General features: G+C 37.1%; 1 protein-coding gene across 2 annotated transcripts in view; it reads left to right on the forward strand.

The window, feature by feature from the left end:
• The window catches only part of CCDC91 (coiled-coil domain containing 91), a 110,301-nt gene that overhangs the window by 15,167 nt on the left and 68,309 nt on the right, over window positions 1–26,825 (forward strand). For both annotated transcript variants that reach the window (XM_054282149.1, XM_054282148.1), the window contains exons 2-6: window positions 5,279–5,321; window positions 5,428–5,506; window positions 10,417–10,574; window positions 13,503–13,670; window positions 15,524–15,628. In XM_054282149.1, coding sequence (XP_054138124.1) covers window positions 5,292–5,321; window positions 5,428–5,506; window positions 10,417–10,574; window positions 13,503–13,670; window positions 15,524–15,628 — 540 coding nt within the window. In that variant the 5' untranslated portion in view covers window positions 5,279–5,291. The remainder of the gene's footprint in view (window positions 1–5,278; window positions 5,322–5,427; window positions 5,507–10,416; window positions 10,575–13,502; window positions 13,671–15,523; window positions 15,629–26,825) is intronic.

Consider the following 26,825-nt stretch of genomic DNA (forward strand, 5'->3'; position numbering starts at 1 on the left):
TGCCTGGTTTTCACTGTGTTATGATGGAGTAGGACGCAGCATGCAGAATTGTTAGGGTGACTTTTCTTCTGTAGGGAATTCTACAAATGCTCTAAATGTATTTTAGGTTCCATTATGCTTTTACATTCATATTCTGCTCTTTGTTGAGCTAGGTATCCTTTGGGATATGTGTATTCTGTAATTAAATTTTTCCAATTAATGGCTTAGTAGCTATGACAAGTTCTTAAGATGCCAAATGCTTATCCTTCAGTTATAATTGGTATAGAGCAAGAGGAAAGCTTGTATCAGCCAGGTAAAAAGTAGGAAGTTTGTTCCTGAATTTTAAAATTTGTAAGGAATACTTGGAGTTTTGGTGAATGCCATGGGGAAAAGTGCATGTGAGCTAGTTAAATCTTGGTGATACAGAAATTTGTCATCTCCCCTTCTCTTTATCACAAAGGTATTGCCACTGTACATGCTTTCTAAATGATGTCTTTTTAGTTTTGTTTTATTTGGGGTTTTTTTTGGTTTTCTTTTTCTTTTCTGGTTTTGTTTCTATTTTTCTACATCTCATCCTGAGCTGACTTTTTGGAACCTGCAGTTTTGGCCAAAGATTTATTCTTCAAGTGCTGTGTTCCATGGTTTGTCCAGTCAAGGGACAAATAATAAGCCTATCCTGGACTGAACACCTTGGATGAGGCATTTAGGAAATATAGGAATGAAAATAAAACTGATAGGCTGTCACAGATAGGGAGTTACCCTGGGGTTTGCCAGAAATACAAATGCAGCAGCCCCACCCTCAGGCAGCTCCACACACACCATTCTGACAAAACAAAAAGCAGTATATTCTGTCAGGTGTTCCATTAAAATGTACAAAATTCGGCCTCAAACTCAGACTTACAGGCCAGGTTGTACAGAAGTCACTTGATTGTACCTGGCAGAATCAGATCTCTATTACCTAGACAGATTTAGATTATCAAAACTTGATTAATTTGAATTCTCACTTATCAGAGGTGGATGTGAATGAGAAATTCTTCCTAATTCACCATTTGGTCTTTCTACCATTTCTGCCTTTTGCATATGAAGAATACCAGGATTTCTGGTGGGATTACATTGTTCTTTCTCCCCCTAACTGTTGGAATGGGAAAGAGGGAATTTTTTCCCCAGCTTACATTTTTCTGCCTTATTTCTTGGTAATGGCTCTTGTTCTTCCTGTGTATAAAAACATGCTTTTGGTGTGTCTGTTAGGTAGGCACATTTCACAAAGTTCTCATGAGCTGTTTTAAACTGCTGGCCAGGCTTTGGTGACTGGATTTGGCACAGGAAACCTTGTGAGCTTCTGAATAAATCCATCATGCAGCCTTACCAGCCATGCAGGAGAAAGCCTTGAGCAAATTTTCAATTTCATGTGAAATGCAGTGTTGACCCTGCTTTGAGCAGGAGCTTGGGTTGGATGACCTGCCCGTCTGAATTTTGGCAGAATTCACTGTTCCATTTGGTGGATTCAAGCTTGTTGATAAAACCTTCTCAAAATTCAGTGGCTTGCATATTCCTTGTCCATGGAAAGTTTCCTTCCTTTCACGGCATGTGACTGGAGAGCTTCTCAAAGCCTTTTAGGACATGACTGTCTGAGAACTGCAGTGTTTTGGAAATGACCTGGGCTGGATGACCTACTGTGTCTTTTCCAACCATAATTTCTATGACTCTGTAATTTTGAGGTTGACTTCTTGTTGCCCAATTTTACAGTTACTTAATTCCAGTATCGGGCATATTTCAAGAGACCACATTTAGTCATGGTAAGACTGTGTGGGTTGTTTTGTCTTTTTCTGGTATTTTCCAAATCCTGGAGATTGTCAGCACTTAATGTATTCTTTCCTATTCTGGTGCCACAAATAATTTCCTACCCAGTGAGAAAAGAAAAGTCTGATTCCCCATTTTGGAATAGATGGTTGATTAAAAGAACTTGCTCCCAGATTTTTTTCAGTTCTAAGGAGAGGTGTTAGGCTACTTCTGTTATTTATTTGTACCAGAAATGCATTTCCATCATGAGAATAAGGGACAGAATTGAGAAATTTTGTATTTGGTCAAATTTTCAGCATTGTTATCAGTCAAATTTATAATGCATTATTAACACATTTTTAGAGCTAAATGCACACGTACTTTGAGGACTGTAAATGTCTCATATTTCTTTTTCTAAACATTTCCCATAGCATTGATGTGGCCCTTTTCCTTGCAGAAGGCTCCTTTTTATGCAAGAAGAGATCATATTTTGGGAAATGCATTGCCTAACAAGAGCTCTTGCACCAACATTCTCTGAAGAGAACCTCAGCCTTTGAGTTTTTGATGTGCCTTATATCAGCATCCCTCAGGATTTATTCCATGCTTTCTATCCTAATCTGCTGCCTCCATATTGATGACACACGCTGAGTTTACCAGTTTCTGATGTTTTTAGATATTTTTTTTGTCCACAGTAATCAAAGCATGGAAACAAATCAGGATTTCCTTTTGAAAGAGAGGTGCATGCACATGTATGAATATATATTATACACACCCAAAGAGCAAACAGACCTAGAATTCTCTCACCTGGAGGAGAATCACTTGGCCTGGAATTCCTGTGGGGTTTCTGAAGAACTGGAAATTGGAGGATTAGCATCTAGGTGTGAAAACACCATTAGTACTACAGAGACTTGCTGGGGGTTTGTTTATCTTTTGTTCCATATATGTGGAATAATTCATAAATTAATCACGCTGTTGCAGCCACAAAACGTCGGTGTTTAAAATTTGTGGGGTAAAGGTAATCTTAGGTCAGAATAGTCCTGGGACTGTTACCAGGCTTAAAAAACTGTATATGAAATGCAGCAAAAAGATGATGGATTCAATAACAGGTTGGTCTCCAGTTTTTCATCTGCCCTACATTCTTTTTCTCTATCAAAAGCTCCGTTTTATTTATGCATAGTTTCTTATAAATGCTCTTGAAGGAGAAATGGAAATCCTCACATGTTTTTCTTACAGGGCCTTCTGTCTTTACTGCCTCAGGTCAGTGTTGTATTTGAAGAGAAATCAAAGTAGTTAATCACTTCTTAGAACATGATTTTACATATTTTCTATTTTTGTTTGCCTTTTATTTTTTTAGAGACTCTCCATTTTAGCATGCCTTTCCAAAATTGCTTTAATTCTTGTTGAACTCCTCTGAACTTGTTCCAGTTTGTGTTTTTAAAATACAGTGCTGAATGTAATTTCCCTGGTTGAGACAGAGCCAGTACTGAGATGATGGGAATAATGTCTCATGCACTTTGTGGAGAAAATCTGCTTTGAAGGAACTGTGTGTGGAGCCTGTAAGACCTGTTGATGTGATACAGAATGTATTGCAGATAAAATAGATCAAATACCTGTTTGCGTTTCTCAAGGCTCACTTTCTCCAGCTGGCTGCTCTGCCTGGTGCCTGAACTCTGGGTTGTGCAGTGATTGTGTCAATCCTCAGTCTGGTTTGGGTGTTTTTCCCCAGAATGTGGCATGGACACAGTGACATTCTCAGTTTGTGCTGTCTCCATCTGCACTCCTGTGCTGTCCACACAATCTCCGTCCATCACTTGTGCGCACACTTGCTGCATTCTTGAGCTGTGTGTTAAAGCTCTGAATGTTGATAGACTGCATGAATGTTTGACCAATTAACCTTAACACTGATGGGAAAAATACCCAATTACCTTCTTTCTCTCTTGGAAAATGAACCAGCACAAAACCCAACTGACGCAAAGCCAACGAAACCCCTCCTAGTCCCTAGAAAGATACTGAGTTCTTGTACCACGTGAGGCTATAGAGCAATAGTTCAATTTAGACAAATATTTGTAGTTACACTGTGATAGTGATGACTTATCATTGAATCACAGGGGTTTGGGGTGGAAGGGACCTTAAGGATCATCCAGTCCCATGGCAAGGGCATCTTCCACCAGCCCAGGTTGCTCCAAGCCCCATCCAACCTGTCCTTGGGCATTTCCAGGGATAGGGCAGCCAAAACCTCTCTCAGCACCCTGTGCCAGGGGCTCACCACCCTCACAGGGAAAAATTTCTTCCTGATATCCAATCTGAACCTACTCTCTTGTAAACAGTCCCTTTCCATCTTTTCTGCAGTAATGTAAGTTTATCCATCCTATAGACTGTTTTAACTGAAGGCAGTTAGCTTTATAAACATTTTAACATCCTATAAAGACCATATAGGTTTTTTGGATCATCCTTCATTTACCTCTCAGAATTACATATATATATATATATTATTAATACATAATACCTTTCTTTCAACAGCTTTGTATATCTTGAGTTAGTTTCATTAGCTGAGAAACTTAGCCTGCTTTTTTTTTTAAAAAGGAACTGCAATTTAACTATAAATATATCCAAATGCCACAGAATTCAGGGCTGCAAGTCAAAAATGCTGATCAGTTTGTAAAATCTTAATCAGTCCCTCCATGAAACCTAGGGACGGACCTCTGTGGTAGCAGGAGAATTTCCAGAAATTCACCACAGTCTTTTTCCAAGCTGCAGTTTGTTCTGATGTTGCCAGACAGCTAAGAAGATATGGGAGAAGCAGGAAATCTTTTTGGATTTAATCACAGTGCTGATTTGGAAAAGCAACCTAACAATGGAAAATATTTTTTATGCTTTAAATCATAAACGCAAAACTGTACGAGGTCCATGGTAGATCACGACTGCATTAAGATAGATTGTTTTCCTTTTGAGTAAAGATAACCCTTCATTTTGGAATCTAGTGGTCAGAAATCCTATTTCCTAGACATATTTATGTATTTATTTGTTTATTCTATATGTATATATCCAGACTAGATTATTTGATGGTTCTAGTACCATTTGTTGAGGTACTCATGACCTGTTTGCTATACCTGAAGTATTTAGATATAACCTTTAGGTGACATCTTCCTATTTTCCTCTATGAGGAAGCTTTTCCTGCATTTTTGCTTTCAAAAGATGTTGGACTATGTTGGTGGGCAGTGCTTATGTTTTCCCCTGAAGTTATCCAAGTCCTGTTGTAAAACACCCAATGTTTTGTATTTTACTCGATCAATAAAAAAGCGCTTCTTAAGCGAGATCTTGCAATTCTTGGCCTTGCATCCTCTGTGTGAAAAAGTTCTTATTTAGGCCCTTTGATCTGTTTTAGGACTTTAAAAATGATGGAGACTTCAGGTGGGCTGTGCAGATGAGACTGGAGGGAAGGATTGAATGCTCATTTCTGAGCGAGCAGGGGATGAGGTTATGAAAATGTTTTAAAATCAAGATTTCTTTTGTGTTCCAGTGCCTGCTGAAAGATGGATGATGATGACTTTGGAGGATTTGAGGTATGCTGTTTGGATAACTTTGCTTTGAAATTTAACAATTTTCAACTATTTTATGGACATTTATAGCATTTTGTAAAATAATATAACAGTGTCTTCTTGTTTCCAGGCAGCAGAGAGTTATGAGTTTGGAAATGGTGAAAAGCAGACCACATCTCCTGCTATTGCTTGGGCAGCATTTCCTACAGGTATTGACAGAATCACTGTAAAAAATCTTAAGATTCTACTCCTTTCTTTGTGTACTCACTGTAAAAATCAGGGCTTAGAAGGATGTGTACAAAAAAATAATGCACAATAAAAAAATAGCCAGCAGTCAAAACTTGATCATAAGGATGTTCCTGAGCAATTATTTTGGGAAGCTGCACTTCTCAAAGTTAAACTTTATTGAGCAATGAAAGAGAAATTCAGTTTATACAGTAGAAGAAGAATGAAAGTTCTTCATTCAAAGGTTATTCTTTTCTACTGAGTGTGGAAGATCTGTTGGAAATTGTGGGAAAACAGAAAAAGTTAAAAATGGGATTGTGATGAAGTCTTTAACTTGCTTTGGGGAAGAGAATGCTTGTTTTTACTTAAGCAATTTATATAGTTGAAAAATGTATTACATATTCTTTATCTCAAGCAGAAGCAGAAACATTAGGTAACTGTTGTGTTAATTTATACAAGTGCCTGGTGCCTGTCTGGATTTTAGGAAATTGATAGAAGATTATTGATAAATGAATATTATCAGTGGAACAAAAAATATTATGGAGGTCTTAACTGATTTTCTTGTGGTCTAGATTTCACTCTTTTCACAAAGCAGAACAGCACTTTTGCTGCACCAGGAAAAAATGACCAACAACCCACATTGTATTGTTGTGAAGAATAAATTTTGCAAAATAAGGCAGGGATTTTTCTTAACGTGAGCTCTTTATAAATCATGCTCTTAAAATGTTTTTATTAATTTATTTCTAGCTTTTATCTCTTACAGAATAATTAGTTTTATTTGTCATTGAAACAGAGGAAAACAAATACTAAATAAAAATATTTTTCCAAATAACTTTATTATTCATCTTGTCATTTTGACTGATATTTAAAAATACTGCTGAAATTCAGTAGCATGTTTTAATGTGTTTAATAAATTAAATCCAATAGAGCTGTGCAGTGTCTGTCAGTGAAGTCCAATTAAAATTCTTTAAAGTGTGTAGAATTGAAATTATTTGTACATAACACAGAAGTTTTTTGTATGATTTTAAGTGACACAGAAGTCTAGGATAAGTTATACCAAGGTATTTTAAGCATTTCAAAATGAAAGCTCCTGTGTTCTGGATATTTTGTTACTGTAGAATCTTTATGTGACTTTTTCATGCAAATATTGCTGTGAATAAATTAGTTTATTGCAATAGGCAAGGTTTTAATAGTATTGGCCAAGTGCTTCTTGGGCATTGACCTGTAGGTGGATGATTTTAGCAACAGAAATAACTGAATTGTCTGCCCAATGTTATGTATATATAAACATGTAACTTTCTTACCCTAGCAATTTCTTAGTAAGTCTTGCTGGGAAATTCAAATGTATTATGGGGCTGTTGGGGTGATTTTGATAAATTTGGGGGGTGATAACATTGCATACCCGCAAGATTTTGATAAGTGTTCCAGAGGAGTTACTCAATCTTGTGAATTTCCTCCATGTCTGCTGTTTGGACGTTATAAAACAAAACACTGAAGCCTGTGGCTGTATTTTTCAGTGTGCAGGCAGAATTCAGAAATTATTTCTAAGGCCTCAATAGTGACTTTATTGCAATTTTTGCCCTTGAAATTGGTCTTGGGCTTCTTACTATTTTTTTGGTAGTATGGACCACATGGCTGTTGATTTAAAATGTTAGGATAGTAGATGCAATTCCATTTCTTCTAGAATAGTTTGGCCTTGGAGGAATAAAATGTGGGGAAGAGTTACCAGAAATCAGCTTGAGAGTGCAACAGAGTGGTTTTTCCCACTGTGGTCACAAAATCAGTTTTAAACTCAAACTTTCTACCCAAATCCCAAATGCTACTTTTAATGAAAATGTTCAGGGATTGAGTTTTCAGTGTATAGCTGAAAGTGTTCTTGAATTATAAAATCAAGAAAGAGGAGTTGAGGAAGGAAATTTAATTTTGTTTCTGAGGGTGTTTTTACGTTAAACAGCTGAAACCTACATGTAGGGGAATTGTGCTACAAGTAGTTTGCAACATTCTACAAAAATATGTCAAATTATTATTATATGGTCTTTTGCTCAGAGTTCTGCTGTCATATTACTTCTTAATTGCTAGATATAACTAACATTCAGTTAGTAAATGTTACCCATGTGATACATTTGATATTTGATGTCTTCATTCTGAAACACAGCACAAAGGATAAGACTCAATTGGAATGTTGATTTAACAGCTCATCTTCATCCATTTGGCTTTGTTTTCAGAATTTCTGATCCCATACGGAATTTTAATAATTGTTTAAGCTTCATTACCAGCATAAAGACAGAATTTTCCTTGCATTAGCAAAGGAAAATTGCAGGCTGTCCCTGATCTCTGCTGCTATTAACAAACTGCATGGTTCTGGCAGTTCTTACATAGAAAATTATGACAGAAAATTCTTAATATTGGGGAGCCTGGTCTTCAGAAATTATTAAATATTTTTAAAGTAGAATTCTGGCAATAACTTATATCTGCATCTTATTTCAGCCTTTTCAGGTGTATGACTTTTGATATACCTGTAATTGTGTGAATGCTTCTTTTCTCTACAGTGCTGCAGCTCTGATCATTGAACAATAAATTTATTTGAAAATTCATCAGACTTAGCCTGTTGAAGTCAGGTCTGGTAGTTCCAACAGAGGCAAGTTTTTGTTTCAGGGGTTGTGAAGCTGTTCCATTATGGTAGCTAAGGCATGGTAAGCAGGAACGATTTAGGAGTTCTCTTTATAAGCGAATTTTGAGCTGAATTAAACGCAATTTCACCAGTATATACACAAGAGGAATGAATTAAGAGAGCTTGAATTACAGACATAGCACATGCAGTTCTAGGAATGTCTAATTTATGAATCTTTAGCATTGCTGAAAAGTGAAAAGAAGGTTTTGTAAAAAAAGATGTTTGATACCTTGGAGAGTTGCCACATTTTCTTGTCTTCTGCAAGGTCATGTGTTTAGTTGAAAACTTTATACCAAAATGTTCAGAAATGCTCACCAGTGGTTGCTCCTCATTTCCTAGGCTTCATTTTGACAACTTAAGGAGTGAGGATTTTCTTTCTGGTTTGTTTTTTTCTCCCCTTCAAGATGCAAAGCATTCATTACTATAATTAAAATACTGAAAGCTCCACCTGATTGTAGAAGATTCCACATAAAACTCTACTGCCTGAAAAATGGATTTTTATTGCTAGGATTGGACACCCCAAAATATGTGAATACCCAAAGCTCTTATCTCAGCAAGTCTACACTCCTCATATGTGCCCAGTCTCCATGGCTGTTTTTACTTTTGTGATAAATTATTTATATGTGAACTATGCCTGTGCCATGGTAATCCTCACCAAAGGTTGAGCGCTCTCATCACAAGGATCATGGTCAGAAATTGCCTGGTATATTATTTTAGCTGTTTTTCAATCAGGTGGAAATTGATTCAAAACTGAGACTCTGGCCATTAAGCGATAGCATCAAGCTGAAGATTTAAGGTTTGTTTAGATACAAAGAGATCATCTTCTATGTCACTTCACTGCCTCTTGAACTAATAGAGTAGGTAATTATTATAGGAAATTGCCTTTGAAAGGAGACATTTGGAATGGGAGGGCAGTTTTATCTTAAGATATTTAAAGGAAAGCCAAAAAAGTCCCATTTCCAGCTCTGGAGAAGAGTTAACTATTAAAATGCAGTTACCTAAACTGGTTCCTGTTCTGTTTGCTGAAATACTCTCCTCTAGGCTTTTTAGCCAAGTTTCCATCTTCTGCTGGACTGTGATTTTTTTTTTCCCAATTTTTTTGGCCACGTCCAGATCTACTATCATTGCAGTTACCTTACTGATACTTTTCTGCCTCATGATGTATTTTCTTTCTTTTCATTCGATGTGGTTTGCATGTTCCTCTGTGTTATACCTGAATCCTAGAACTGGCACCTGAAGAAGATGGGATAGAGAATGCCTGGATTCAGGGATTAGTGTGTTTTTCAAATGCCTTGAAGCCATTTATATACTCTGTTTTGTACTGTGTGAAGAAGAGATATCCAGAGGCTGAGCCTGGCTAGTGGCATCTTTTACATGTTGCCAGAGTTGTAATAATAGTGGGAGCTGCTTTTTCTGAAACACTTTGGTTGTGCTTTTTTCCCTATTGCAAAGACACACCTGGAGACGACGGTGTCAAAGTTTGCAGGACTTCGCTGTTAAATTAAAAATGTATGCAAAACTTTCTCTTGTTCTTTCTTTTTATTTAATTTGTTTAGTTTATGTCTTTTTTAAAACCAAGATTTTCTGTTGTGCTGGGCTGGTAATGCTGATTGAAGGTTTTTATAGCATAACTGTAATTTGGGATAGAAGAGCTCTAGGTCCAGAGTTGATTCCACTTCAAGTTTATTAGCTAGAGAGTTATTTACTTTGTTGTCTTTTTATCTCTTAAAAAATATAAAGCTGTTTTATTGTGTGTCTTGGCAAGCTGTTTGTATGTGGCTTCTAAGACGGTTGTGGATTTTTTTAATTTAAAATGTATAAAACTTGGGAAATTATGAGTATACTTTTCCTGTTGATTGAAACTGATTAAAGATCATGCTGAAGCTGTAAGACTGTGTGAATCAAAAGAGACAGAGTTAAAACTGATCCTTTTGAGAGCTGCTGTCTTGTAAAACCTCTGTGTAAATTAAAAGTCTGAATTTATTGTGACTGAATTTATTGTGTAAGTCTAAATTTATTATGATTTTGATTGTCCTTAAATTGATACTACTGAAAATCACAGGCACTTTAAGTGAATTACTTTTCAGTGAAGTTGAATTATAAGAGGTACATAAGCTTACATTGGTATGACTAGACTTGTGATGGGTTTTTCTAGGCATGGACTCCAGGAACAAAACTAATTTTTGGGTGTTTCTCCATATTGTGTGTGTTTTCTGTTTCCAGTACCCGAAGTCCATAGGTCTGCTGATGTTCTCCTGGAGCACTCTGTGCCTTCTTCCTGCCTGCTTCCTTCTGACCCTTTCATTTTGTCAAGTGACAACGTGGCAGCAGTTATTCAAACAGGCAAGAATGTGATGAATCCAGCTGTTCCTGAAGAACAGGTAAATTTTTGATCTTCAGTGTGAGAACTCAATGTATTAAATATTAGTGTTGTGTCTTTTTTGTGCGCATTTAGGTTGAAATGCTTTTTAAGGTCAAAAGGTCCTTGGATTTCTGTGATGCAGACTTTGAAGTAAAATGGTTTTTAGATTGTTTATGAAAGCTATAACTGATAGGAACCGTACTACTTTGATCTGAACTGAGAAGAGAGATAAATGTATTGGAGTTAATAAAAGTTAAAGGCATGCTGGTGGTGATTTCCATGCTCATTTCTTTCCATGCATGAAGGAATTATCAGCAGGTAGGTTGTCTCAAAAAAACTGGCTACTGTTAAAGCTTGTCATACTTGTATGTTTGCTCAACTATGTTTTTAGGATTTTCAAGGATGGGGCTCTGAGCAATCTGGTCTAGTGAAAGGAATCCCATCCCTGCCCATGCAAGAGCATTGGGCTAAGATGATGTTCAAGGTCCCTTCCAATCCAAACCATTCTGTGATTAAATAATTAACATTTAATCTTTACCTAATTATATTTATATGAATTTTAGGGGGGTTAAATTGCTTTACTTTGTTTTTTCCCCATTACTTTTAAAGTAGATTTTTTTTTGGTTGTCTAGTTGTGGCTTCTTAATCTCTGCTGCTGAGAACTGAGCTTTATTTCTTTCTGGGGTGTGAAAATATTTAGTTTTTAACTAAACAACTAGGTGAGCAAGGAGAGAAAAAGCCTTTCTGCCTGGAGATTATCATAGGAATTCTATCAGAATCACAACAGCTTCTGCAGATGAGACTTAAATAGATTAACCCTACTGAATTTTTTACTGCCATTAATTGCAGTGACCCCCATTTGGACATGTTAATTCATTGTAAACTTCCTTGTTTCAGGATGTGGGGTAGCACATACTTCAATTAGAAAAGGCTCTTTCTCACTCTGTAGCAATCAGTGTTTTGGGCTATTTGTCAGCCCTCCTTTTCCAGCACTTCCTTGATTTTTTTTCTTTTTCAGGTAGACTTTATCAAGTCTTAAGGCTGCTCCTGGTGAAAGCTGAATTTCATTATTAAGTCAGATTTTCTGATCATTTAAATGCATTTCTTTAGAGCTATTTAAACAAAATTCACAAAATAAAGGTTTTGGTTTAACTGAGCCTTATAATTTTCTTTTGAGGGGCATCTGTATGTTCACACTTCCAGCAAGTCTGTGGCACAAATTGTGAATTAATTAATTAATAAGTTACCATTTTGTATTTGTACCCAGGCAATTGTTCTGTGGAAAGCCTATACAAAGTAAAGAAGAGATGTGCCCAGATACAAATGATATCAAAAAAATGTATAAATCCAAAAATTATGGGTTTTTTTTCTTGAGAGGGAGGAGTATTTGTTTTCTTTTTTGACTGATGCCAGGCACAGTAATTTTCTGTGTTGAAGGCTCTTCATCTGGCTCTTTGACAAAGTTTTGATAAGTAAATTTCTTTTACTGGAAGTCTGATCAAAAAGTGATTTTCTTCAGCCACCACAGATCCTGCCTTTTTAAATTTTGGCGAACAGTGAATAACCTTCAACCTTTCTCGTTTGAGCTAGGCCAGCAATTTCAGCTTTTGTGTTCTCTGGAAAGAGCACTTGGGTTATTCCAGAACACTAAGGCTTAGGGGTATTTTTTAAAACTATAAAGTAATTTAGTTAGGTAATCCAACAGAAAATTAAAAAATACTCTTTGTTACTTCAGACTAAGTGCGTGTGCAAATTCTAGTTGTGGTTCATGTTTCAGTTTTTCTCATCTTGTTCTGTTCAGCCACTGAGAGACCCATCATTCTGTAAATTCTCTGCAATGCAGGAAATAGTCCAGATTAAAAAACTTTATTAGCAAGTCCTGCTGAAGGGAGTTGAGAGCAGGTCCTTTAACATTATTTTGAAATGGAGATGGCTTTGCACTAAGGAGTAAGCAAAAGGAAAAAAATGGGCAGAAAACTAAAATAAAATATTCTAATACCTATTAGAGGGTGGTGTTAGTAGAACTGTATTTTATAATTCTATCTCCAGAGCCTCTTGAGGTTTCAGGTAAAAAAAATCCTTCCCTGTTACAGGTTCCATACTCACAGTTTTTGGTGGTGCCAGATTCTGATCCTGAGTAGTACTCAGAAATGGAATTGGCACATATGGCTCCCCTTTCCTTCTTACAGGAGAATTCAGAGCACAAACTGCAGTTTTCTCTCTGTCTGTTTTGTCTGCTGTATCTTGTATATTCATGTTCAGTCAAGATCTCAGCTTTGTTTGTTACTTTATTTGAATAATTTGAGAGATTTTTATGGGAAAGACCATGCATTATCTAAATGTATGTTTGGAATAAAAGGTGCTAGGGGGTGGATGAGGTCAGATCAGTCAAACCTCTCTTTAATGAAGACACTGAGATGTTCCCTTCACCACCCAAATCTCAAAGCCACATGCTTGGCTCTCAGGTTGTTGAAAAAGTGGCAGCTGAATTAATGTACTAGTTCTTTCCTTGGAGTTCTTTTCTGGTGAAAAGAACAAGTTTTTGCCCCTTCCTTTATTTTTTTAAAGGGGAGAAATAAAGTTTTGAATTTTGTTATCTATACTACAAAATGTTTTAAACATCTTAAACAAATTTATTTGTGTTCTTTTCTGAAAGTGTGGGCTTACTATCAGTCCTTCACCTGTTTTCTGTACTTCCACAGTTACTGAAACAGCAGTCACGAAATGTTTAGAGATGTCTGGATTTCTTTTAGTCTGTTAGTCTAGCCTAAGGATGAGATATTTATTTTAGATATTTATTTTAGCACAAACCCTTTGTATTCCCTCTCTGTGACCACTGATTGCAGCGTGCACTCGGTGAATACATGAAATGACTAATCCAAGGAGAGGTTGTTTCCCTGAGGCATTGAGAGAGATGATTCAGTTCCACTTTTCTCCTCTGAACTAGGCTCAAGCAGATGTTCCAGTTGCCTCTTCAAATGCAGTTGAAGACAAGACTTTAGCTGATGTTGAGACAAAGAGAACAAATGAACCCAAGAGCTGCCTTCAACAAGCTGTTGCAAACCTCGAAATCAAGCTCTGCAGTGCTGAAGAAGAAAAGCTAAAAATCAAAAAGGTATGAATAGTCATTTTGAAGGGAAACATTTGGCATTTATATAGGAATTAAATATAGGTGGAGCTGGCAGAAGTTTAAAATTTATTTGAAATTCATTTTTTTCATAGAAATTAGCCAAATTCCAGAGAAACTGGCCAAATTTAGAATCAAAGACTTCCAAGACTTCCAAAACTATCAAGTTCAACCTGTGCCAGATCTCCACCTTGTCACCAGCACAGAGCATTGAGTGCCACATCCAGGGATGGGCACTCCACCACCTCCCTGGGCCTGCCTCCCTTTTCCATGAAGAAATTCCTCCTGATGTCCAACCCGAACCTCCCCTGGCATGCTTGAGGCCATTTCCTCTTGTCCTGTCCCTTTGTCCTGGGAGCAGAGCCTGAGCCCCACCTGGCTACAGGAGATAAGGTTCCCTTGAGTCTTTGCTTTTCCTCAGCCTCTTCTCATCAGATTTGTGCTCCAAACCCTTCCCAGTCTCCATTGTCCTTTTCTGGATGCTCTCTAGAGACTGGCCAGAACTGGGCACACCACTCAGTTTAGCTGAAATACTTTTTTTTTTAGATCTGGTGTCTATTTTAGGCTGAATTTTTGTAAACTGTCAGGAAAGAAAAGAAGATGCAAGTTTTCTCAGCATGAGCTTTGTTTTGATTTTTTTGGAGTGGGAGTTCTAGTAGCTAAATTCTTCATATTCCTTCTGACCTGAATACAATATAAGCACCAAGCAGGGCTGTGCCTGCAGTTACACATCTAGAGTTAGCAAAAGGTCACTGAGGCATGGGAGGGTGAGTTTAACTTCTGTTATTCTTAATATTGTTTCTTGGGAGGCCTCAAGCTGTGCTGGGGGAGGAGAAATCAGCTTTTTGGAAATGAAAATGAGGGTGAATAACTGGAAGAGGAGACAGGTTGAGAGAGAGGCTTTAGATTGGTGCTCCACTGTCTGTTTCTGTCTCACCAGTGAAGTCTCTGAAACTGTTTTGACTATTCCATCCAAAAGCAGGGCTGAACTAAGAAGACCTGCTCTTTCTGTCCTCCTCATGACCCTCCCAGTCGTGCCTTTGTTTGAATAGCTGTGCACTGACCTGGCAGGTCATTTGTTTCTATACTGGCTTCCTGCATGGCTTGCAGAAATAATTGCTCTTGAGCAACTGAAAGGGTGCCAGCAATGTGCAACAGCAATGGCTGCTTTAAGGAAAAATAAAAATCTTTAGCTCTTTGTATAGCAAATAATTTTGAAGTTTATTGTCAGTGGTGTTATTCTCCTTTCTCTCCATAGCTTGATATTGGGCAGGCTTCCAGAGTGGCTCTCTGCAAGATCCCAGAATATTTTAAGATTTTATTCATTTTGGAGATGTAGATAGAGATCATTACATACATGCATAAATGTCATAGGATTCCTGCCTTTTCAGTGAAAACATTTGCTGACAGTACATTTAAAATGCTGCTTTTCAAGAGCAGAAAGGCAGAGCAAGATACTAAAAATATAAAAAATAATTGGAACAGAATAGAATGGTTCCAGTTGGAAGGGACCTGGGACAACAGGTCCAGCTGCCTGAACCCTTCAGGGTTCAGAAGGAGTTAGAGGATGTTATTAAGGGCACCTTGGCCACTTCACATGGGTCATTCCTTATACATGAGACATGCCTTGGGTTTTAAGTACCTCACACTTGTAAAATACTGTGCCAATTAAAAGACTGCAGTCAGATTTTTCTTGCACAACCCTTTATCTCTGGGATAATTATTAGAGCAAATATCACAGTTATCAGAAATTAAATTAGTTTGAATGGTTTAATGAATCTGTATTTTCACAATTTGCAGATGTTTGTAATTTCAAGTGTTTTATTTTACAAACTTTATAGGAATTGGAATATTTGCTGGAAAAACATAGTGCGCTAGAAATGGATTTTTTGAAGGAAAAAAAAGAAAAAGTGCTTCCACATCAAGATCAGTACAAGACACTCCAGGTAATTTCTTTCTTGTAGTATCTTTGTTTTTCAGGAGGGTTTTTTATAGAGTATATTTATGTCCAACAAATATTCTTTTTGACATATGTAGGCCTGCTGCAAAGCATTTTGATTTTAAAAAATTTCTAAGGTTTTTAGATCAGAGCCTGATCTTTTACATTAGCAGGAAGGGAAGTTTAATATTCCACTTGCCTTTCTACATTTTTGTAACTCAGAACACTCTTCCTTGTTAGGACCTATTTCATAAAACAGATGAAAAGGAAACCACTTTTTCTCAGTGGTTGTGTTTAACAGCATGACTTAGCACGTTCTAGAGTGCTGTGGCCAAATCTTTGTGCTGTTTTACCTAACTTCACTGTGGAATAACTCATGCTGCATACTAAAAATCAAAATAAAAAATTAAGTGTAATTAAATGATGGACAGTGCAATTAGAATTGTTTCAATTGTAAAAGTTAACATCTTCCATTAAATACATGTATAAAGTTTCACATTCCAGACAAAATTTTCATTGAAGTTTTCAGTCATCTTCCAATATTAGAGCAAATTTTCAGAAGTTTGTGTCTGTAACTCAGCTTTGCTTAATTTTTTTTGTTGCTGTGGATGATATTTAATAGCTATTGCATTGTTTCTCATTTTTATTTAAAGGGCTGCTGTAGTAATTTGTTTTGAATTCCTTACAGCAGTACATTCTGGAATTTACAGTAATATAATTATCTAATACTGGTTTTTTTTTCCTTTTTTTGTGTGTAACACTTTACTCAATGAAATAAATGTTGCTTAACCATGATATAAAAGGAAGTTTAACTTAAAACCCTCATGATTTATGGAGTACCGCAGGGGTTAAAGTTATTGGTTATCCTAAGCAATAGAATGGGTGAATTTCATGTTGTTAATACTTAATTACTTCTGCTTGAAGATCACTGTGAATTTGAATAGTGGAAATGCTACCGAGGTTTGCAGCTATCAGCCCATATCATAACTCTTTGAGTCAGGTGCTGCAGTTTCCAAAAATGGCAATAAAAGGGTCATAACCTCTAACTTGGTAGAAATGCTCATGTGCCTCCTCTTGATGTCTTCTGGGTACAGCAGGAATCAAACCAGAGGAGGAAAGTGAGTCATGTTTCCAAGAGCTGCCGGTGAAAGTCGCTTTCATGGGGCTTGAGTTGTGGATGCCTTCTGTCACTGCAGCTTTCAGTTTCTTTTGTCTTTCTCCTCTGGCTCCTGCAGCGCCAGGGTCACCACCTGTGGCCACACGTAGAGCAGAGCTGGCAGCTCCTGGGGACGGATGTCTGTCCCTGGCTCTGCCTTTCCCACTGATAATTAGTAATTAATAATTTAAAAAAAATTAATTAGTACTGGTAATTAGTGCTGGTTATCAGTGCTGTTGACCTGAAGAGCTTTAAAGCAGACTGCAGTGGTGCCTCTGGCACAGCTTTGGGAGCTCTCTGGGTGAGATTTCCAATGGAACCGATGCCAGCACCCAAAGGTGTAGGGTGTGCATTGACTTAATTCCTTTTAAAGGAAATTGCTGTGTTAATGTTTGAGTAAAAAGTATAAAACCAATGCCTTAGGAGACTTTTCTAACTGCCTTTTACATGAAAATGTAAAGGTTTCATGCACCTTTATATTTACTAATTAACTGACTTCTGGCACTTGTGGCAGGGAATTCTCAAAAGCTGCTCTAGATAGAACAAAGCAAGTCAGTTAATCTGTTAAAACTTTGCTTTAACAAGGTGATCTTTAGAGAAGACCTATTTTTTTTTTTTGAAGAAGAAGTTACTGTACTTAATTCTGAGAGAAGATTTCAGTGATCTTTGTCAACTAAGTCACTAATCTAATTTTTTTGCATGTTTTCCTATTGGTTTCTGCATCAGTCAAGGGTGACAGTTATGTCACCACAGTTTTGTTCTCACAAAATTGCATCAATTAAATATGTTTTAGGTTTTTTGATATAGAAAAAAATATCTTTGAAAGGCAAGGCAGGAACATAAAAACCTAAGCTTTTCTCTAAGCTGGGTTACCATTCTAATGAAGCAAGTTTTGTTCTGGACTAGTCACAAACTTTCTTCATCATAGGTGTGCAAAAAGGCCTAGACTGAATTTAGTAGTTCTTAAAAATTGAAGAATGGAAGGCTAGTGATAGTCACTATTCCCAAGCATGGGAGGCAGACTTCCAAATCTTTGCTATAGTGTTATTATTTAACCAATGGATGACAATAGAGTTATCATACCACATTTATCATTGTGTAAAACCAAAAAGTAAAAAGTTCTGTGTTTCATCTAAATAAAATTAGCTTTAAAAAAATTAGGATTGAACAGACCATATCTCCACATTCTCAACATTATTTCCATATGTAGCTGCAACAACCAGAGACAGTAAAGGGGCAGCAGTGGGTTCATAAACAGAATAAACAAATTGCTATTAACTGGTATTATAAAGTTGCTTGGATATTTAATGCAATGGTCTCTTTGAGATCTTGAATTCATATAAGCTAATAAAATTAGTTATGATTCCCACATTCATGCTTCAGTGTTTGTACTACTTAAGAGGCAGAATAACAGAGTATATTTTTAACTTCTTTACTTGCAAATTCGAACTGAGTTAAAATTGCATTGGGAAGTGAAATTTTAGGGGCTTTGATTTGTGTGCAGTGTTGCAACCATAAAGTTGCAGTCTTTGCCTTATAATTCCTTGCTTATTTTAGGCAGCAGAGAAACAGGTGAAAATTTATGTCTGATTTTATATTTTCTTGGTTGGTAGGTCAGTTTTGTATTTTTCCTTTTTTTTGATCAGAGTTTATATATTCATCTCACCTTTTAGCTTCAGCTCTTCCCTAGGTGTGATTTGCTACATATTTTTAAGCCATTTGGGGCTAGTAAGTCATACCAAGTTTTGGAGATAATGCAGATTTAGTGGTCACTTAATCCTAGAAATCTAAAATTTTGCTGTAGCCACATTGTAATAAGTTATAGAGGTAAGCAAAGGCTGCACTTTAAAACTACCAAACTCCAATTTGTAATACAGTGAAAACCATCAATAGCAAAATTAACATTCCTGTTCAATAGGTGATGTTCTCTTGTTCACAAATCACTGAGGGAACACTTAATTTGAGCAGGGAAAGTAGTGCCTGGTTTCCACTGCTCTGCACAGGAATTTAATTCTTGGGACAGATTGCTTAGCTGATAAGGCCCCTGATGTTTGGTCTGTCTACAGACAACTGGTTTTGATGATTCACTGAGAACTGGATCATACTTTTCACTGCTATTTGTTTGATTTACCACACACCCACATTTGAAGTGCTGCATTGCTACTGGAAAATTCTCGCTGCGGTTTTACACATTTTTTCCCATCATCATCCCTTTCTGGAAGTTAAGCAGGCTGTTTTTCTAAAGAACAATATAGTTGCTGTGGTGTGACCTTTCTTTTTGAAATAAACTTCTTTTTTATCTTTTGACAGCAGACTTCTGTTCTTCCAACTTATCAAACCTGTAATTGTTATGAAAATACCAACAGGTTTTGGTTTTTTTTTTTTCTTTTGGAAACCATTGTTTCTGTTCCATCTTTCTTTAGGGAACACCTTAGAAATTTTTATTTTAAAAGGGACTTTAATAGGCTTATTTTATGTAGCAGTATTACAGTTATTGCAAAGAGTAGTGATTGGAAATGAATTGGCTAGTGTGACTTCACCTAATGTAATATTTTTGTGTGTAAGAGAGCAGGTCAGATAAACTCCTTGTTTGAGTGGTTTTTCAGAAGGGCAGGAGAGGAAGATTATCCTAAGGAAAACATTGACAGAACAGTACAGAATGATGCAAAGGAAGTTCACTAATTCATGCAGTAACACCTAGCTGGGATTAAAAGTAGCAATATAACCTAATTTCAATCATTGCAGGTGTTAGTTGTTGCTTCATTTATGTATTTCCATGGCTGTTGATGTTTTTGGAGATTTTTCATTTGAGTACCTGTACAAATGTCACGTTTAAATTATACAAATTATTCAAATTATGAGGAAAAGTCTTTAAATACAGTTATACAAAGATAGAAAATGGTAGACCTGAGATTTTGGGCCAATTTGTTCCCTCTTAACTCTGAAGGATGACTTTATTTTTAGTTTGATTAATATCTCTTGTTGTTTCGGTGGTTTTTACATATTAGACCCATTTATCACACAAATTCACATGAACCAGGATGCATATTTGGTGGTGTCTGTCTCCTTGTTTTTGAAGTTAGTGCTTCCACTTCCCTTTTATGTCAGAGTTTAGTGATATTCATCCATCCAGGCCTCCTGCTGCCAGCTTGTCCCTATGGACCATTCTTGGGTTTGGAGGAGATAATCCCTGAGCAGCAACCAGCTCCTTTGTGGCTTTCTCTTTAGGGTGGTGTCCCATGTCCCAGGCAGATCCCAAAGAGGCCAAACCCTTCTTCCCTCCATTCCAGTGTTGTGATCCTTGGTTTTGTCCTTCTCCTGAACTCACCATCTCATGGTCACTGCAGATCTTCCCATCCCCCCATGGGAGAATCCTCCCATGTTTTTAAGGCTTGGGTCCAGCAGAGTACCTCGTGGATTGTTCCTCAGTTGCCTTGTGTTCCAGGGCTTGTTATCTGCATGCCCCAGGATTGCTGCCTTGTCCCACTGGCAGATTCTGGGGTTGTAAAAATGCAGATGTTAGAATGGTGGGTGCTGCAGCCTATTTCTTGTCCCCAACCGACCTCTCCTGGTGAAAAGCAAGCTGAGTGAACATTCAGGCAATGCAGTCAAACCTCCACTCAACACTGACTGCAGCTGGCTCAGCGATAGAGGCAAGAAAGGCTCTTGTGCAAGGTTTTATTCCAGCAGGGTCTTGTGCAGCTGAAGGGGAACCTGGGGAGAAAGAGGAGGAACCACATGGAGCAGGCAGCTTAAGGAGGGGAAGGGTGGTGTATTTGTTTTGGTTTAGGGCAAATTTGGGAGAGAACAGCCAGTGGCTTAGGGTGACTGTCTGATTTAGCTACAGCCTGAGTAGCTGGGGTGTTGGCTGCAGCCTGAGGGAGTGGGGCAGCTGCTGATTTATCTCCCTGACCCCTGCCTCTGTCTGCCACCCACAAGCCTTAAAGGTGCAAAACAACACACAACTGGGGATAAAAGCATCATATAGTTAACTTAGGGCAGGGTGGGAGGCAGAGCTAAGGGCTGGGCAGAGGGGACTGGCATCCAAAGGAAGGGGGGCAGCCACCAGGGATGCTAAGCCAGTGAGGGGACAGGGAAAGGAGAAACCAGGGGAAGTTTGGACACAGAAGTCCATGGGGGAGTCTGTTTTTCTCCCCAGGAGGGCTAACCCTATGGTCAGTAGTTACTGCTGCTTCCAGGACTGGGGGCTTGGGATTTGGCCAGTGCAGGAGAGTTCATGGGATGCAACAAGGTTGGACGCATTCCTTGTGAGGAATCACATGAGGCTCCCTCCTGTTGTCTGGAGAAGGTCTCACCTGCCCTCATCCTTCTGGAGACTGTCTGGCACAGCAGTTCCCGCTTTGCTGGCCCTGCCTGCTAATCCTGACCCCCAAATCCTTCAGTGATCCCCTATCCCAAGACAGAGCTCCACACATTCCAGCTCCTCCCTCGCACACCCTGTCATCGCCTTGCTGGCCTTTCCTTCCAGGAGAGTGCATTTATGATCCTGGAAAAGGTGTTCTTCTGCAGGAGGCTGGAAGCAGGTCTTGGAGGTAGGTGGTTTTTATGGCCGGAGTACTAGAAAATGTATGTTTTCTTACAAAACTAATATATGACTTACATCCTGTTAAACACTATCTTCTAAGAAAATATTTAGGTTGGTTTTAGGTGCAGACATAGAGGAGACAGAATGTTAATAACAAAAAAAAAAAAAAAAAAAAATAGGTGTGAAAAAAAAGTTTATGTGCTGTTCCTGCAAACAAATTTATAAATGAGATTCCAGGAAATTTCATGGGTCACAGCAGGGTTTAAAATTATGGAATATGGAAAAAAAGGGGGAATTTCAGAAAAGACACTTTAACAGATAGCAGTGCATCTTTTTGCTGAACTGCTAAAGGTATTTATGGATATGGCAAAAATCCCTTGCCCACCTCTTTTTCAAGTGAGTGCCAGATATCTCACGTTTATTTATTCACCTTTAATTTTTTTTAATGTTACTCTCTGTACTCGTCTTTCAGACACTCATTTTTATTCAAAGTCTTTATTTATTAATAATTTCAGAGCTGTTTACATTTTGGCCTGTTTCCCCTCTGCCTTCACTGCCCCCCTCTCCCCTCCCAGTTTTGATGTCTTATTTCCTCTAAATTATTTTTCCGTTCATGAGGAAAAATAACTTTTACTTGTATTACAGAAAGATTCTGCTCTTTTACCTTATGTTTTCCTTTTAAACTTCAATTCTTTTATTAATCATTTTGTTGTCTTGTTTCAGGATTATTAATTAGAAGAGTGGATGTAAGACTAAGCATTTGAATTTTGTTTTAAAAATATACCTCTTATGCTGTTGTAGTGTTATTTAACAGCTTTGAGATGCCCAACTTGCCTTATAATCTGATATTCAGTCATGGGGCATGACAAGTATTTTTTTTACACTTTTGTGCCTCCTTTGCCTCCCTGGTTTTAAAAACATTCAAACAATTATGCTTAAATAATGTTCATTTTCTTAGTGCGCAAGTAGGTGCTAGCAAAACAGTTTGTTTTTTTTTTTTTAACCCAAGTTTTGTGTCCTGATCTGCTTTTTGCCAATGCACCCTGGATTTGAGTGCATTTACTGATTTATGTTCAGTGTGTTTAAGTCTGTGACAGCTGCTCCACATCTTCATTTGCACATTTATATCAAGTGCATTCAGAGGGATTCCTCTTTTACTTTTTCTCCTACTTGATATGGAAATTCTACTAAAGAAGGTTGTGAAATTCCCAGATATATTTAGCACTGGTTGGTTGGGGTTCTTTACCACCAGTCTTGTCTCCTCAAGATTTTCACATCAAGATTTTTCTTTTGTGGGTAGGAGTAGTATCTGGTTGGATTTTTGAGGGAATGATGAAAATCTGCAAAATTGATCTAAAAAGAAACCTGTGTAGACAGGAACTTGAGTAGCTGTATTGCTAAGACAATACTTAAGGCCAGTTATTTGTTACATGAATAAAATTTAATAGAGATGGAAAAGGTTTAAAGGTGTAGCAGGTTAATGAGCTATAAAATTTTCGGCAATCTACAGCCTCTCATAGTTTATTAATGAACTGTGAACTAGACAAGATGATTTAGGAGTTAAAGGGAAATATTATAATGCTTGCAGGACAGTTGCAACACCTTAAAACCTGTGAGGAATGGTGCCAAATCATCTCCATGTCTCTGGGTCCACTCCAGTCCTGTTTGTGTTCAGTGTGAGCATCTGAGACGGGGTAATTACTGTACCTGAGCATTATTCACCCCCAAAATAGTAAATCCTAGCCAATATTAGCCAAAATTAGTCAATACTTTTAAAAGAATTTGTATTTCCTTTTTATACGCTTCAAGGTATAAGATGCACTGCAATTTCAGGATGATGTTTTAGGGAGAAATTTGGGAGATTGTTCCTTCATTGTCCTTTACCAGTTAAATCATCTTACTTGGGTTATAATTCATTAATAAACTATGACTGACGGCAGAATGCAGCTTAATACATTACTGAAACTTCTATTGGTAAATTAACCTGCTGCACCTTTAAATTTACTTTTTCAATCTCTATTAAATTTTATTCATCTATAGTATACACATGGTGTTGAAACACAGTTTACTTGTGTTTCTAAACCCAGCTGAAGTGTGTAATTTTCCATGTATTAAGCGTGTAATTGTGTAATTTTCCATATAAACAGATTTATTTGTATAAATGTGTTCTAATCTAACTAATTCACACACTGGAAGTTATAGCCAAGAAACTCATGTGATTTACATATCAAAGTTGAATTTATTCATCCCTTCTAAGTTCCCTTAGAAACTTCCTTATTAATTATGGCTATACATTTTTCAATTTGAGGGAACTGCCAAAATGTTAATATGTAGGCAAAGTGTCAACAAATAACTACTATTTTAGACTAGTACTAAAGGTGTGTATCAGGTCACTTCTGTATAACTCCTGATATTGAGAAAGCAGTTCCAGAGATAAAGTATTGGTTACTTTATTGTTGCTGCTCTTAAATAAATAAATAAGACTTTGCTGCTGAGACTTGTATAAGGTTTTTTCCTCACTAAAGACTCACAAGGTCCAGAAGGGCATGTGACATTTAAAATAATCGTGTACTTAAACTACTGAGAACTTTTTTACTATTCTTGGCAAAACTTTTATCACTGAAAGAAAGCTGATATTAATGGAAACTAGAACATCTGTTCTTAAACCTGGAGGATATTGAGATAAAACAGATTTTCCCAGCTCTATGTAATTCCTTAAAAATAAACCTACCTTACTTGAAGGTATTTTTAAACACAATGCAGTGTTTTGGTTTTGGATATGCATTACAAATTAAACCATTCTCAGGCGAATAATTGGTTAGGATGATCAACATTAATTTCCAGAAGTGAATATCATAATGACACAATGAAATTATGAAAATGAAGATATGAATAATTCTTAAAAAATAATCTAAGGCATTGCGATGAAGGACTGAGAGAAATTCTGAATTTCTTCAGTTATTATATTTTTAAATATATTTTAAGAATAATTTCAGCCAGTAAGTCTGTGCGTAATGTACTTCATGTTTATGTAAGGAGAATGCAAAGTTTCTGTGCTAGGTTTTCAAAGGGCTGAGTTTGTCTGGCTTTTGAGATAAGTAATAAGTGAGTGTGTTGTTGAAAAGCAAATTTCCATTTACTTGCTAGGCAGAGAATTTGCAATAAGTCTTGATAATTCAGGGAAGCTCAGAAGGAAAACACCTATTGAGCTCATAAGCAGTGGAGAATGTAAAATGTCCTGAAGCGCCCTTATATTCAAACTTTATAACTGGAAAGGTACTTTTTATGCTTGAAGAGGCTTCTTGTTAGTGATAAGCAGAGGAGGAGATCCATTTCCATCTTTTTGAGCTAAAACCTAATTCCACACAGTATGCAACGCCTGCTTTTTTGAAAATACTTAGTGAAATACTTTTGTGAAGTAATTTGTTTAAAAGAGTAAATAAAACAAAGAAAATAAAACAAAAACAGAGGAGGGTCAGTAGAGGGAACAATTCTGGGGTTTCTTATGGAGTGTGATAACATCTGGCCCTTGGGAGTTCCATTACCTGCACAGAATTCCCAGTGGGAGAACAGCTGCGTTCAGCTGGGCTTGTTGGGGAGTTCCCTGAGTCCCTGGGGCTTGGACTCACTGCTTACAAAGACACATTTCAACTCTGTGTCACTCCAACACGTTCAGTGGTGGTTTAAGATCAATTTGTCTTAGATATCCTACGCTATTATTTTCTATAAATGTGGTGACAGTTGTCAGCTGAGGAAAATTATTCAGGGCTTTATGGCATTCAGCCAGAAATGCAGTGGACATCTCCCATGCCAGAAGAAAGGGGATATTGTAGCTAACAAAGACTACAGGAATAGTTTAAAAACTCTCATATTTCGCATAATATTTTCGTTAGAGAGTTCTCTCATGAATGGGGGTCTAGTGGCACTTGCCATCCTGTTTACATCAAATTTGTCTGTCTTTGCTTTTACATGTTTTTGAGAAATGATTATTTGTTAAATAAAAATAGCAGCTCTTTGAAGCGTGTTGCAACTCTTGTGACAATATTTTATCAACTTTCAGCACAGTCCCATTCTGTCACCACCAATTAAATTACCTTCTCCTGTACCAATCACTGACATGGCTGATGAATCTTCCATTGCACAACAGAAACACAGTAGTATTTTTTAAGGAAGAACAAAATGTTTATTCATTTTTATGATATTTTGTATTTTTAACTGCTGCTGCACTACTTTACATTTTTAAATGTGGCCTTCAGCCCTTTAAATACCTTTACATATGCTTAATAAATCTGCATCCATCCAGTTGAGAAAGCTATATTACAGCAGGATTTGCTTTCCCTTTTTGCAAACACTTTTAGCCAAGAGCCTTACTGTAAGCAATGTTTGTGCCCCTCTGAAGAGGGGAGCTGCTCAGAACAAGAACGTGTCTTAATCATGATTTTTCTCATCTGGGTAAGCCAATTTGTGGGAGGTCTGACGTAGTGTAAAATACCAAGAAGTCTCAAACCAACCTAAAACACAGCTCAAGATTTCTATCAAATTCAGTCCTAATGCTACAGCCTTTTTGAAATGTATTTACATTTTAATTTCTCATGTACAACAAAGGAAGGGTGAGCTTGTTTTTGCCTCCTTGCCAGTTGGCTTGGAGAAAGGATCTGAGGGACTTCGAAAGGGGCAGCATTTTATGGTCTGGGTTTGTAGAGTTAGAGGAAACAAATTTTTATGTCCAAATTAGAATCCCTCTGCTTCTCCCTCTCATTCTTTCAGCAACAACAAGGCTCTTACTGGGGAGGGAAAGTTTTGGCTGCTGTGGGATGTTTGGTGGGGTTTTTTGGTTTTTGAGGTTTTTTTTTAGGGGGGAAAGAGCGAGATTGCCTTTTTGTTCTTAAGTGCAGCATATTGAATAGATTAAAGAGGGAGCTGTGGAATTACTGTAATTCAAAATAAAAAATTCAAATATGAGAATCGTGGTTTTAACATCGTTGGAGGGAAAGACAGAGTGAGGGGAGGAAGAAAGTGAGGGGTGTTCTAGAAACAGGGAAAAGGCAACAAGGAAAAATCTGGAGAGTGAATGACTGTCAGATACAGTAATGGGAAGGTTAGTCTCTGCCTCATATTTATGCACTTATCAAAGAATATTTCTTTCAATAAACTTTCAATTTATTTCTTTCAACAAAAAATTGAAAGTGATGGTACTGTGTTAATTAATATCATCAAGATGAAGAAGTAAATGGGATGTATAAAAATGTCAAGAATCTTGAGTTATATTACTTTTATCCTATATTTCAAAAAGCACAGATGTATGTGTATTTTTGTTAATTTCACTGTACCTTTAGAATTCTGAATATCTGTATGAAGCCATTTGCTTTTTGTGGTCAGTAGTAATACATATTAAAATAGATTAGTTGACATAGCTTAATGATCTGTAATTTTTAAAGTTTAATAAGTCTGTGTTTTTTAAAATACAGTTTAATTAAAAAAAAAACAACCAAAGTCCAAGTA

Source organism: Melozone crissalis, unplaced genomic scaffold (assembly GCF_028551555.1).
Source record: "Melozone crissalis strain CALT ecotype California unplaced genomic scaffold, PUWL_Pcris_2 ptg000033l_1, whole genome shotgun sequence".
Lineage (NCBI taxonomy): Eukaryota > Metazoa > Chordata > Aves > Passeriformes > Passerellidae > Melozone > Melozone crissalis.